Source organism: Amblyomma mixtum, chromosome 2, assembly GCF_055824585.1.
Source record: "Amblyomma mixtum isolate Tamu chromosome 2, ASM5582458v1, whole genome shotgun sequence".
NCBI classification, from domain to species: domain Eukaryota; kingdom Metazoa; phylum Arthropoda; class Arachnida; order Ixodida; family Ixodidae; genus Amblyomma; species Amblyomma mixtum.
Window position 1 is genome coordinate 100,306,928 of NC_143013.1, and position 14,087 is coordinate 100,321,014.

At 50.2% G+C, this 14,087-nt stretch overlaps 1 protein-coding gene across 1 annotated transcript in view; it reads right to left on the reverse strand.

The window, feature by feature from the left end:
* Positions 1 to 14,087, reverse strand: part of LOC149360292 (uncharacterized) — a 44,200-nt gene that overhangs the window by 15,982 nt on the left and 14,131 nt on the right. Inside the window, exon 5 of the mRNA XM_089572256.1 lies at positions 3,984 to 4,152. Coding sequence (XP_089428382.1) covers positions 3,984 to 4,152 — 169 coding nt within the window. The remainder of the gene's footprint in view (positions 1 to 3,983; positions 4,153 to 14,087) is intronic.

Below are 14,087 nucleotides of genomic sequence, written 5' to 3' on the forward strand. Positions count from 1 at the left end.
GAGGAGCCCCAGGTATCTACTGACCCCGTGTTAGGTTTTCCTGTCTCCGACGGTCGGAGCCCGTTGCGTATGGTGGGTGGTCGGGCATCCCGTGATTGGGGCCGCACCATTGGGCAATCTGGATGCTCTCCCTGCCCTGGCCAGGCAGGCCAGCAACGGAGTCGAGGCAATCGAAGGATATGAACAAAAACCTCGCTGTCCCCATTTCCAGCCTTTGTCCCAACCTATTCCCTACAACCAGTCTTCCCATCCATTTGCCCATCCCCTCCGCTACTGCCCAGGGGAGATCAGTGGAGTCTCCCCGGGCCTGCTCGCCCGGCTGTGGGTCGCTATAGTAGCTTTTCCCTTTTATTTTACTTTTCCACCCAAGGGTGGTGAAATTCCAATTTGCCTACGGGCCTATTTTATTTTCGAAATGGGTTAAGCCTGTTGTACATACGTGGTGCAGGCAGGGGCTTAATATTTTTATTTCCTTTTCGGTTGCCACAACATATTCTTTGTGGTAGCTAGCAGAATAGGAAATCCGACTGTGCGCCCTGTACGTGACCTCCCCCCCTCCCCCGGCACCGGATACGGGCCGGTGTCGTTTCGGCTACTAGCCTTTGTTCCGGTGCAACGCCAGCGGTGGGGTGGGACCGCCGGGACACATCCTCTGGGGTTGCAAATCCCCATGGCAGTGGCAGCGACTCCCAGGCGACTGCGAGGGCCAGTCGCGCGCGTGAGGTACAACGCCTGAGCGGAGGCAGGCCGGGGTTTATACTCAGGTTGGACAAACGAAATCCCACACCGAAGGCATGTACAAAGTCCAAAAGGTTTTCAAATACATGCTACTTCCCTTAGCACGGGCAGGCGTGCAGGTCTCGCTACCGAGTGCGTCGGTTTCTGGTTACGGAGAAACCAGGTCCGCGCGGGGTTCCACAGTAGCCAGGCTCTGAAACGACCCCTCAGGGAAGCGACCTCACGGCATGCCGCAGGGCTGTAATGGCCTTTGCGGGACGCCGAGGTATGAGGGCGTAGAACGACCTCAGAGCATCCGGTAAAAACCGTTGATGTTGTGGAGCACCGGTGGAGCAGGCCCGGGTCATCTCAACCGAAGCCACGTGCTTGGTTTGTGGCCCGGTCGCACGTCCTTGAACACTGCCTCCTTAGTAGAAGAGCCAGTTAGGGGAGAAAATAAGCGCATGGTTGGTTGGTTGGAAGCACAGATAGCTCCCCCCGGTGGTTTAAGTCATTACGCTGAGGACTACGTAACCGTTAGGCCGATGACCTAAGCCCCTACTGGCCGGATCCATCACACATACTTCCGGTGTCTGAAAAACCGCGAAAAGCACTCGCAGGGAGTAGCTGGCCGGTCGGAAACAAACCCTGTCGTGGAGGGGCCCCAGGTAGCTGACCCCGTGTTAGGGTCTTCTGTCTCCGGCGTGCGGGGCCCGTTGTGTTCGGTGGGTGGTCTGGCATCCCGTGAGCGGGGCCACACCATTGGGAAATCTCGAAGCTCGCCCTGCCCTGGCCAGGCAGGCCAGAAATGGAGTCGAGAAAATTGAAGGATCAGAGCAAAGAACTCTCCCACCCTTAATACCATAACCCATTCGTGGCGCAAATACAACCCATCTCTTTTGAGCTGCTTCGCGTGAGCCGTAAGCCAGATTTGCCACTCCTGCGCATGCGTAAAACCGAGCGACGTCACGCACGGCGCAGGTGGCCGCCGCCGCCACCGTTGACTCCATCGCCTGACTTTTCGCCGCCGCCGCGCGCTACTACGCATGTGCGCCGCCGCTTCTCCTCCTCGCCACCGTTTGACCTTTCGCCGCAGCCGTGCGCTGTGCGCATTTGAAAGGAGGGGTATATAAGGCGCGCTTGACCATAGAACAGGCGCAGACACGCGCCATGGAAGGAGAAGAAGCAACAGTCGGACGGCGCAGAAACACCGATCCAGAAGTGGTAGCTTGGGAGTTGGCTGAAAAGTAGCGAGAGCTTTTCGCTTCGAGATATCCATCCTTAACGTTAGCTGAGCGACAACCAATTTTTTTATCTATCCTTTCCGCTACTTCGCAAGGGAAACGAGAGGAGACCAGGGGAGTCTCCCCGTGCCCGCTCCCTTGGCTGTGGGTCGCTACAGTAGCTTACCCCTGATTTGTGTTGCCTTAGCAACACTACGCCAGGTTTTCGCCTCGTCGCTTAGCCGGTGGCCAGCAGGCATGAATGGCCTTGAACAGACGTTGCCTAGAAACCGTTGCAGCCGAGCTCCGCCCGGTGGCGTCGCCGTCGTCGGCACTGCCCCGCTGCCTCGAGCGTAGTCGCTTGCTACCGTCAGATGCGTGCTCTCTGGCGAGGTAGAGGTTGAGGAGGTGGCGCTTCGCGGGGGATATGCGCGCTTCGCCTCAGTGGAATCTTTTTGTTATGGGGAGCGCTAAAGAGAAGCAACGGAGACAGGACCAAGAGGCAACGCGTTCGAGAGACAGGAGAAGAACGCGCTGCATGACTCGAAAATCATCGCAGCTAACGCAACTGACCTGGCTTAGCCAGAGCTAAACCACGCCTCATTTTTTCTCTTTTCCCACCTACGGGTGGTACATTTTTCATTTGCCCACGGGCCTTTTCTTTTGTTTTTCAATTGGGTTAAGCCTGTGGTATGTGTGTGGTGCAGGCATGGGCTTATTATCCTTTTTTCCTTTTAGGTTGCCCCAACCTGATGGATGTGGTAGCTAGCAGCTAAACTAGTGATTGATCGCTCGGGAAGATCAACCTGGATGGCAGAAGGCCCACTGCTGGGAGAATCTGCCATCTGCAGGACCGTGGCACATCGATTAATCGCTCCACCACTGCTCCAGGAAGGGTATGAGGACTTGCAGGTACCTATGAATGTAGAGAATGACATTCTGCGTATATGGGAAATAACCCATAACGCTATCACGTCATATTCTTAAGGTGGAGATTAAGTGCCCCTCCAATTTTTATTAAGGGATGTATTGTCTGCTATGCAGCAAATCTTGTCGCTTGAGCTAAAGGGTAAAAAAAGGAGCAGGTATGAAGCATCGATGTAGGTAAGGGGTATACGTCAGAACTTTGCATCATGCCCCTTTAGTAAGGTTTCCTGCTAGTCGCTGAGAGTATTACGGATAGCTTGAGCCTTTTGCGTTCCTACCCCGCAATAAGGCAGCCTGTCCTCTTACCGCAAAACTCGCAGCATATCAAAAGTAATTTGCTCTTAGGCAATAACCTCAAGCCCGAAGCTGTCCACAGCACCAACACCTTTCCCTACAGATGTGTCACTCAGACAACTTCCTTCTGGCCAACACTCGCCATCCACTTCAAGTAAGCACCCTAATTGAGGCCTTTTATGATACCGATAAGTAATGTAAGTTTGATACCAATAATGAAAGAGGTAACCTAATTTTTATGCTCTGAATTAGGAGAACTAATTGGCTTTACTGAAAAGATGATCCTTGCATCTGATTAAATCTCTAATATTGTGATGTTTTAGTAAATATAGAGGCACGCAAAGTGAGGATCACTATTGACTGCTGTAAACAGAGAATGAAAGAGACCCGCCGCGGTGGCTCACTGGTTTGGGTACTCATCTTCTCACCAGAAAATCGCGCATTTGATCCGACCCACGGCAACCGTACTTCGATGGAGGCTAAATGCAAGTAACAGTAACTTGCTGTGCGATGACAGCACATGTTAAGGAACCCGAGGTGGTAAAAATTAATCCGGAGCCCATGGCCATGGCCTCCCTCATAGCCGATGTGTCGCTTCGGGTCGTTTAACCCCACAGTATAGGTTCTTTTTTTACAAAATGCAAGCGATTTATAACCCGAAGTGAACAGTTGGAGAGAAAGGAGAACCCAGAAAAGCAAACTGAATAAACGTCCAAATTAGCACTGTTGATAACCAACTGCACTAACAAAAGTATACCGGTCAACAAAACAAAAAAAAAATATGTCCGGTAGGTCATTAAAACAGTAAGGTTCACACAGTACCTTGTGATTAGTGATGAGGTCAATGACTCGTTCTAGCCTGGTGCTGAGTGACGCCATCACAACAGTAGCACCCAAAAGAATGCTAATTGTGACGCAGACGAAGCCCGAACCATGCATGACGGGAGTCGCGAAGAGCACGACGTCATTCTCGTCCCACGTAAAGCAATGCCTGCGAAAGCGAAGGAAGGAATCAATGAAGAGTGCAGATGCTTGGGGGAAACGTACAACCTGTCTGAAAAGCAAACGCTGGCTGACTATACAGCGGCACAACGCTTGTGCGGAAGTAATGTTAATAAAACTCTTGAAATGAGCCCGCTTAACAACGAGGAATCAAGGAAATCATGATTTTCTTCTTGTCTGTCTGCAACGCTATTTACCAATGTGTAAATAGTGCATATCATTTTATTTTTTCTCTTAAAATTTAGAAAATCTATTGGCAACAGTGAAGTTCGCGGTGCTGTACATTGCTTTGCCGCATCCGGTTCGCGTTAGTGGAATCCCCATTACGTTCTTTCTCTTGTGCCCTCCGTACAACTGCAGAAAATGGGGTGAATCACTCGCTACCCAGCGGTATAAGGGGCGCCGGATAGCGGAGGATTACGGCAAAGGTCAAACTCTCTTCAGGGACGGATTCATTAGGTCGCGTCCTGTGTGCACGTGCTTGCAGCGAGGCGGACCCGCGTCACAGTGCGTGGCTTTTGTCCCATCGTGCGTTGACAGCTTGAAGCGCTGTCAACAGGATATTGCCAAGCTAGCTGCTGGCATGAGGAGCGACGATGCTGAACAGATGGGTTGAAGTGACTTTCCTTGAACTTTGGTCAACCGGACGTTGGGAAAGTGAGAGTGATCGCGAAGCTCGCAGCAGGAAGGCATATTTCTCCAAAATCGTGATGGTAGAAAGTGTACATATGTGCACAGTGTTTGTCGCGATGAGTTACCTTCTTTCCCCAAACATTGATTGGTTCTGTTGTCATTTTCGAATTCTTGATTGGCGATGTTTTCCTTTACCCAATAATTTATTGGGTGGATGTTTCTGCAGTTACCTGATTGGTTATTCTCCCCACCGAGGGCGGGGACATAGGATTTAAAACCAGCTGTTTCGGCAGGACGGAGGGCTGGTTTCGTCACGTAGAACTACGAGCCAGTCACGTGTAAATATGTTTTCTCCTTGCTTGTATCTTGCTCTCTGCTTTTAATTGTTATAAAAAGCTGACCTCTCCAGAAGTGTCCTCTAGCAATGTGACTCAGCAATTCGAATCTGCAAGACGTGAAGCATCCTCCAACAATTATCTTCAACCCAATTCCCCTCTACATGATCCAGAGTGGAGATATCAACTGGCGCAGTCAAAACAGGATGTAAACTGGCGCAGCCGTAGAGGGGACTTTCAACTGCAACTCTATGGTCTATATTTGTTGCAATGGGAGGTGACGCCGCCACTCTAGCCATGGGAGACATGTCACCCACACCGTCAAGTCTTTGAGGACGAGATTTGGATGAATGGTATTCTACGTACTAGCATAAGCCACGCAGAAGAACGCATTACCAACAAGCCCGTCGCACCAGGAGAGATCTTTGTTTTCATTTGAGATACTTGGGCTTCCTCAAAACATACGCTTCGTAGCTCAGAAGCAAGGGAACCCCTACCTTGGAAATATCGTGTGTAGATCCGAAACAGGAAACATAGATAATATTTTATTTATTTTATAAAAGGCAGCGGATGGAAAGAGGAATTGGCGAGAACACGGGGAAGAGTGAAATGAGGGCGGCAGAAAGAAAGGACAAGGAAGAAGCGGACAAAGGGAGAGAGGGCGAGTTGTTTGGGGGCGAGACGGTACAACGTGGCACACTGTGAATGCTGAATAGGAATCGGGTAGAGCGGCGATTGATGCATTGGATCATGCCATCTGCCATCATCAGGGGCTAACATTAGGGCTAGAGCATACTTTGTCGTATGAATCACACTGATCGCCTGTGACCTTTTTTCTTCCAATACCAAGACGATGACCGAATAATTCTGCTCGAACCGACGAACATTGGTCCATTGGATGCATCTGCTCTGTAATATACCCGATAATTCAGATTCACTTTTTAACTGCAGACTCAAATTGCGGCATCTGCAGTGATGTCTATGGGGACGGCTCGCCATATCTCTTGCAAGCGCAAAAATCTTTAGAAGCATGAAATATGTAGCCAAAAAAGATCAAACTTGCTTCGTATGCAGTATAATCTATGAATATATTGGAAATCAACTCTGTGTTTTTCGAGATATTCCCCGTGGGAAGGGATAGAGCGCATCAGACGTTGTTTCCTTCCTGCATTCCAGTGCTGGGACGCCTAAACCAGAATGCCCTTAAGCTTGCAGGCTACAGCCCGCTTCATGATGCCCTTTGAAGTGTTGCACTTTGAGGAGATGCTCTTTCAGGTGTACTTGCAGTCTACGGAAGAGAAAGCAGGCACAAGGACCCACATCCGTTTAACACGGGGGCTTCCTCCGTTACTTTAACTCGGGGTGAGTGAATACCATGGATGACTGCGATAATAGGCTTCTCGGGTCCGTGTCCGGCTCATGCACGAAATTTCTCCGAAACTTTATTCGAAGCAAGAGGTCAATGGTTACATGGCTTTCACGGCTCGTGCCTATTTTATTTATGCGGGCTTTATGCTGATGCGACAGGTTTCCCGTTTCGTTAGCAGCATGAGCTATCAATCCGAAATTGACGATGAGATTGTTTGTTTCAATAACGAATCCACGAGAAAGCTTCAGTAAATGGCTCCTCCATGTTGCTCATCTCACTTAATACTTTGCAATTAAATCTGAGTTATCATAATGTACGACTGCGGAGACATCAGCCATTTCGGGTACATGGAAAATTGAGAACATGTTTATAAGATGAGCGGGTGTCTGTTCAGTTACTGAAATTACAGGGACTTGAGGTGTGGTGCGAAGGACTATAAGTGGATTGTTGGTAGGGGAGAAGAGTTTTCCTCTCAAGTACAATTCAGTGGCTAGCTTCTAAGCCACATAAAATGGGACTGAGATAGTTGGTAATCGGATGCATGCAGCTAGGTTGGTTGGTTACATTGCAGATAAAGTTTGTATGGGTGGCCTGAGCAACATAGTTCTTCAAGCTTCTGTCAGTCACTTTTAAATTTTTTTCCTACCATCTTTTTTTTCTGTAGCGTACACAAGCAGCTCACCTTTACTTCGACGTTGCTCATTGAGTAACGCAACTCGTGAATTTCTAAATAAAAGGCATTACATTCTGCCATGAATCTACTTCCCTAAAACGTTGAGTATCAACTTCCAGACTATGATAGCTCCAGGAACCAGAGCGGCTTTTCATGTTTTTTATGCTCATTCAAGATTAGTTAGTATTGTAATTGACAGCGCTGCTGGAATGCTGGATTTTAGTGATTACTCGATCCTGCTACTTCGGTGATGTGATCATTTTTTCGTCAACTTTCAAAAGCCACCTGAACCGCCTTGCAGCGATCCTTGTCGTCTTCCGCCATGCCGGTCGAGCTGAACTCAAAGAAATGCATCTTCAGCCCCCATCAGCTCAAGGTCCTTGGTAATAACTTGGTCGATTCTATGGATTTGCGACCAGACCTTTATAAAGTTAGCGCCGTGAGTTCCTTTCCTACTCCGCGTTCCTCCAGCGAGGTGCACAGCTTCCTCGGGCTCGGCTTTTTTTTTTCGCGGAAATTGCTCGCCCTTTTACCACGCTCGTCAAAAGGACGTCCTGTTCTCTTGGGGGCCCGACCAAGCTGCCGCCTTCAGAACACTTTATCAGTGCCCTCAACACTCTACCTGTCTTGGATCATTTTGATCCTTCAGTACTCAATTACAGAACTTCGGCATGACGCGAGTGGCCATCACATTAGTGCATTACTTGCTCACCGCCAACGCGGTCAGATCCGCGTGATTGCGTGTGCTAGCCGTCTCCTTTCCCAGCCTGAGCGCAACTATTCTATAAATGAGAAGAAAAGCCTCGCCCTCGTTTGCGCAATTAGCCAATTCCGCCTGTACTTGTTCGGCCACCTCTTCTCTGTGATAACGGATCATCACGAATTGTGCTGGCCATCTTCGTTCAACTGCTCTTCGTACCGGCTTTGGCGCTAGGCTCTTCTTCGCCTTCAAGAATATACATCGTCTTTCGTCCATGAATGCGGCCCCTTGTTCCAAGACACTGGGTGCTTGTCCCGTTACCCTGTCGACCCGCCTTTCTCGAGTGGATGTGAGACGAACGCCTGCGTTTTGTCTATATCAGACTTACGCGACATTGCTCGAGAACAGCGCTTAGATTGCTCGCTGTGCTGTCTCTTCGCCCGTCTCTCCACCAACCGCTCTGATGCTTCCCTCGCCACATTTGTCCTCCAGGAGAACATCCTCTACCGGCAAAATACGCGGTCTGATGCTGCTGAGCTCTTGCTCGTGGTACTTCAACACCTGCGTTCCAGCGTCCTTGAACAACTCCATGATGCCCCCACGGCAGGTCATCTTGTCGTATCCCGCACGTACGACAGTGTGCACCACCGCTTGTTTTGGCCTGGTGTCTACCGCTCTGTCCGGCACAATGTAGCCGCTTGCGAGCTCTACGTGCGCCGCAGAAAGCCCTCAGTTGTGCCTCCCGGCCACCTTCAGCTGATTGCCATCCTGATAGATTCGCTTTGCCCGGCCGGCCTTAAGCTGCTCGGCTATTTTCCGGTGTCTGCTATGGCGAACAAATGGATCAACGCCGCGACGGACTACTACTCAACGCGCTAAGCTATCACACGAGCGGTCCCAACCAGCTGCGCTACTGCTGTTGCTGACTTCCTCTTGCACGATGTCATCCTGTATCCCGATGCTCCCCGTCAGCTGCAAACAGATCGCGGCCACTTCTTTGTATTTCAAGTTGTCGCATCTAAGCTCGGGCTCCGTCCATTACAATTTCGCCACGGCTTACCACCCACAGACGAACGGCCTGACCAAACTGATGAACCGTATCTTGACCGAGAAGATTGCTATGTACGTCTCTGACCATCCCAGTGACTGGAATATTAACCTCCCATTTATGACCTTCGCATATAATTCCACACGTCACAGTATAGCAGTTGCTCCCTTTTTTATCTTCTGTTTGGCCGCGATCCTCTGCTGTCCTTCGACGGTGCACTGCCCGCCACCGGCTCACTACTACTTATGCTTGGAACACCATCGCCCGTGGCGACGCCGCCCGTCTGTAGCTCACCAAAGGTTGTCCGCGTCCCAAGACTCGCAGAAACGCCGTCATGACTGTCGCCGTCACCTACCCTCTATACTCCCTTGTCTTGCTCTGGGTCCCGTCCCGCCATGTGGGCCTCTGTGAAAAACTTCTGCCTCGCTATACGGGCCCTTACCGGATCGTAAGTGCCGAGGCATCGGTGACATACGAGATCACACCTTTGCACCCACAGTCCCCGCCCGCTCCACCCCACATCGACATTGTCCATATCACCCGCCTCAAGCCTTACTGCTCGAACGGTGCCTTGCCCATCTACTATACACTGGACTGTGCGTTTACCGCGGTGGGAGTGGAGGTAGTTCTACGTACGTTTGGAGGACGATGAATTGTTTTCAGAACGACGACGACACTGGGGTACGCTCCTGTAATATTGTTATGTGACGGCAAGCCGATGAATGAGACAAGGTGACAGGCGGTTACAGCATGATTTAATGACGCACCGCCTGGCGCGAGCATTCCTTCCCGCGCCACCGCACAGTTCATCGTCTTCTAGTCCGTGAGACTGCTCAGGGCCACCGAGTGATTGTCCCGATCGTAAACAAGAAGATCGGAAGTGAAGATGAAGGGTGATGGGCGTGAAAAATTGCTGAATAGAGAAAGAGGTCAAGGGTTTGCCACCACGGTGGAGGACACGATCGGCTGATGAGCGCTGGCCCACGAAGCTTCTAGCTAGCACGTCCACCAGGAACCCTCGGCCGAGGTCCATGGATGCAACGAACGGCAAAGGTGGGGGGACTGTGTTTTTGTATGCGGCTCTTCGGGTCGGTGAGGTCATAGGGTCTTGTAGCGGCAGCGTCGTAATTTCTTCGTGTCTTCGCGTCAGGCCAGAGGACGGAGCTGGGTGAGCGGTGGGGTGCGTTCTGGTCTGGAGGGCTGTTCACAGCCGGCTGGTGTGAACCAGGTACCACGGTGGACGCAGGATGCCTAAGCTCCGGGACCGGCATGGTGATGACGGTCCTAGCACCTCCACCAAATGTTGCGTGACGGCAAGTCGATGGATGAGACGAGGTGGCAGATGGTTAGAGGATGATTTAATGACGGACGGCCCGGCGCAAGCCCTCCTGCCTGTGCCACTGCACAGGTCATCATCTTCTAGTCCATCACAATATTTTGTGAGCAGTTCCGCAGTCTCAGGTCTTCGGCCCCTTACATCGCTTAATAGTACCTTTGCCACCACGGAACAATATAACATAATGCCAAGGGTGAAAACAAAGTATTCAAATGAAGGCTGTTTGGTTAGGGAAGCAAATTTAATTTAAGTGAGAAAATAACTCCGACCAAAATTCACATAACACGATGTTTTGGAAACTAGTAGGTTCTTTTATCACTGTTGGCTGCGGGTGACTTGTAGCTTGGATTTTAAGCCCTCGCATGGTCAGCTACCGGATCACTGAACCTAAACCACGGATATAGAAGTTAGAAGTGTTCCGAGGGAGCGGTCAACATTATTCGAATCTCTTGAATGTGCCCTGACTCAGGTATGAGTTTGTTGATGGTGCATGGCTTCATCTTCAGCACAGTTGTTCTGAAGTCAATCTTGAGTACACATGCTTTACACTCTTCGGCCACCACTCTTCAATCCCTGTTCATTTTTCTGACATCAGCTTTGCGCTACTTCATTCCTTTGGAGAAATTCGTGGTACCGCCAACATACGGCGCCAAACATTTCCATCAGAGGATATTTTTAAGCATGAAATTCTTTTAGCTCCCGTTGTCGGCAGTGTGGTGACGTCACGCCGAGACCGAAAGCCAACATACGGGCACTGAATTCCACTCATCCGGGCACTGAAACGAGAACATCCGGGCACCGTGCGAAATTTAACGAGATTTAACGAGACTCTCTGTCCTCCTACAGGAACGGCATACAAGCGCCGGTGGCTTCGTGCCGAACGGGTGGTGGCGTTCCTCACTTCGTGTAGGGTGCGGTTCGGGTGTCCACCGAGATGACAGAGTTACTGCGCCATTTCCTTTCCTCAAAAAGCGTCGCGTTAAAGGGCAAGGCATCGCGCCGAACGCGTGGTGGCGTTCCGTGGACTGCCTGGCAGCGCTACAACACTCTGTCGCGTTCCACTCCTAAAGGCGAAGCTTACGCGTCATTAATTAGCAGTTAAATAGTATTTAGACGTTAATCAGTAATTAGACACTAATTAGTAATTGGTCATTACTTCGTCATCAAATGTGCGGCGTAATCCAGTAGTGACGTCACCAGTGTCACATAGGCAAAGTGGTGCGGAAAACGCTTTCGCCTCTACGCACTTTAGACAGTTTCGAACGCGCTGCATATACATTCTTGTCAGGCCTGCGTATTGTCGTGTCCGCGTACGCTTCGTGCTATGCCCGTAAACATTTCATCTTACTGTACTCTCGGTTACGGGAGAGGCAGACATTTTAGAGCGCAGCTCTTTGGCGTCCGTTCCTGGGTTTCGCGTCGTCGTCGGCGTCGGCGTCGTAACCAGCTCCGCCCCCAATGTCACGCTTTTCAATTGGTCGAAATGCTCGTGACGTCACAGTGCGCGAATTTCAAATGGGGCCAATTGTACTTTGGCTAGTAACCATGCAACCAATCAAAGGGATCGTATAGTGATGCTGCAACTAAGTTGGACTGAGTTTAGTTAATTGCTTAATTAATCAATTAGCCTAATTAATATAGAGGAGAATGAAGAGGTCAGAAGAAAAGAAAAGAAAGACGCGCGCCGCAGCGACAACAGCGTCTGCGGAAGGAGACGCTGCTGAAAAAACCAGATAAGTACGAAGCCGCGTTCCCTCCACCACCACGCACTTCCCCACTCAGTAAGTTGTTGTTGTTGTTGTTGTGACTGAAAGAAGGATGAAAAGGAAATTGCACGGGCCTGCTACTGGCTCGAGCCAAGCCACCACCGCTGCCACGTGCAGATAGAGAAGAGTTAAAAGATCAGAGGAAGGCGAGAGAGGAAAGGAAAGGAAAGACGCGCGTCGCAGCAACAACTGCGTCCGCCGGAGCGGACGCGGCTCAAAAAAACAGATAAGCGGCCGAAGCCGCGCTAGCCGCGCTCGCCGCAGCGAGATCAGATCCTCGAGTTTTCACTCAGTAAGACGTTGCTCGTTTCATATACGTTGTGTCGAACATCATAGACAGTTCCAACAATTGACAGGTTAATGACAGAACACGATGGATAGAAATACAATAATATAAATATGAAATAGCCTAATTAACCTTTCTAGTTAGACCGCATAAATCAATAAAACCGAGAACGAAATTGGTCGAGTTGGGGAATCGAACCAGGGTCTCCCGAGTGCGATACGAGCACGCTAGCCACTCCGTAATGCCAGCTGAATGGTTTGGAATGAACAAAGGCGCGTCTAGCTAATACGGCGTCTTCGTTCACTCCCATCTTCCCCCTTTCCCTTACGGCGAGGTGCAGGTGTCCACCCATATATGCGAGAGAGATACATTTCCTTTCCTCAAAAAATAAATTTACCGTCCAGCAAGGCGTACAGCCGAATTGGCGATGGCGTTCTGTGGACTCCCTGGCAGCGTTGCAAGACGCTGTCGCGTTCCACTCTTACAGGCGAAGCTTAACATGTTAACCACACATCAGTAACACACGCAGACAGCCAATGGACGCGTCATTCGCTGGCAGCACTTGATTCATCATTCACAACCACATTCTTAACGTACGCTCCCTTGCCGCACATGCCAAGGACGTACACCACGATCACATTCTGCGCCATTCCTCTGTACTTTGCTTTGCTGAAACCTGGATGGATCCCGAAGAGCCTCTCGAAATCATAGATTTCCTATACTGCTGTGGTGCTCGCAGAGACCACAACAGAGCGGCGGGAGTCGCTATCTACTTGCGCACAGGTCTCTCTGCAATACCAGTCGAAATGTTTGGCACGTCACATGAAGTTGGCGAACTGTGCGCCGCGAAGTTGTCCAACGGCTTGCTGGTAGTAGCTGCCTACTTCGCCCCTACCGCACTCACGAAAGACGTCGTGCACTTCCTGCAACTCGCATTAACCGTCCATCGATCCACACCGATGTTAGTAGTGGGGGACTTTAATGTTGACATAAAGACAAACAGCAATTTCCTAACACTTATGCGGGAGAACATCCCGTTCCTCTCGCTCGTAACGCGTCCCACGGCTGTGGCAACCTCGCGAGGCACTTGTATAGATCTCGTCTTTGAGAATCAAGCATTGGTGTACCAAGTCGAACATATATCAGTCTATTTCTCCGACCACAAAGCTTCCTTCATGACTGTCAAGAACTGTTAGTGGAGTCTTTGTTAAAGGAATACGTGTGAAAAATAAAAAAAAAATTCTGTGATAGCGCATACATGTGTTGCTCGATTTCTTTGCCTCAATCTATCGAAAAGGTGAAACAGCTTATTTGCTGCGCTCAAATTTCGCATTAGGAAGTAACGTAATCGTCGGTAATTTTTTTATTACTACGCCTTAGGCATTTTCATCATTATGACAGTCTTTTCGTCGGAGGAGGAGGCGAGTGATGGTAGAAGTGAGCTTGTGTTTTGTTTCCACCTCTACTTTTCGAGAATGCGAGAAAAGCTTTAGCTGATGCGCTTTACTTACGGAATGCATACGCGTTTTCGCCGATGGCGTGTAGATGGGTCAGACGTGGAATTGCTTTTGTTGCTTCTTTTCTGGCTTATAGAGGCGTGTGGAACGGAGGGGCTGGGTTATCCATTTGTTTGGCAGCAGCCGTGGAGGCTCAGTCATCATGTTGCCGGGCTTCTAGCTTATAAGACGTGGGTTCGATCCCACGTGGATGCGATCCCGATAAATGCCTAAGCCACTGTATGTAACGGTTTTCCGGGCGCAGTCAAGCTGCGAAAGCAG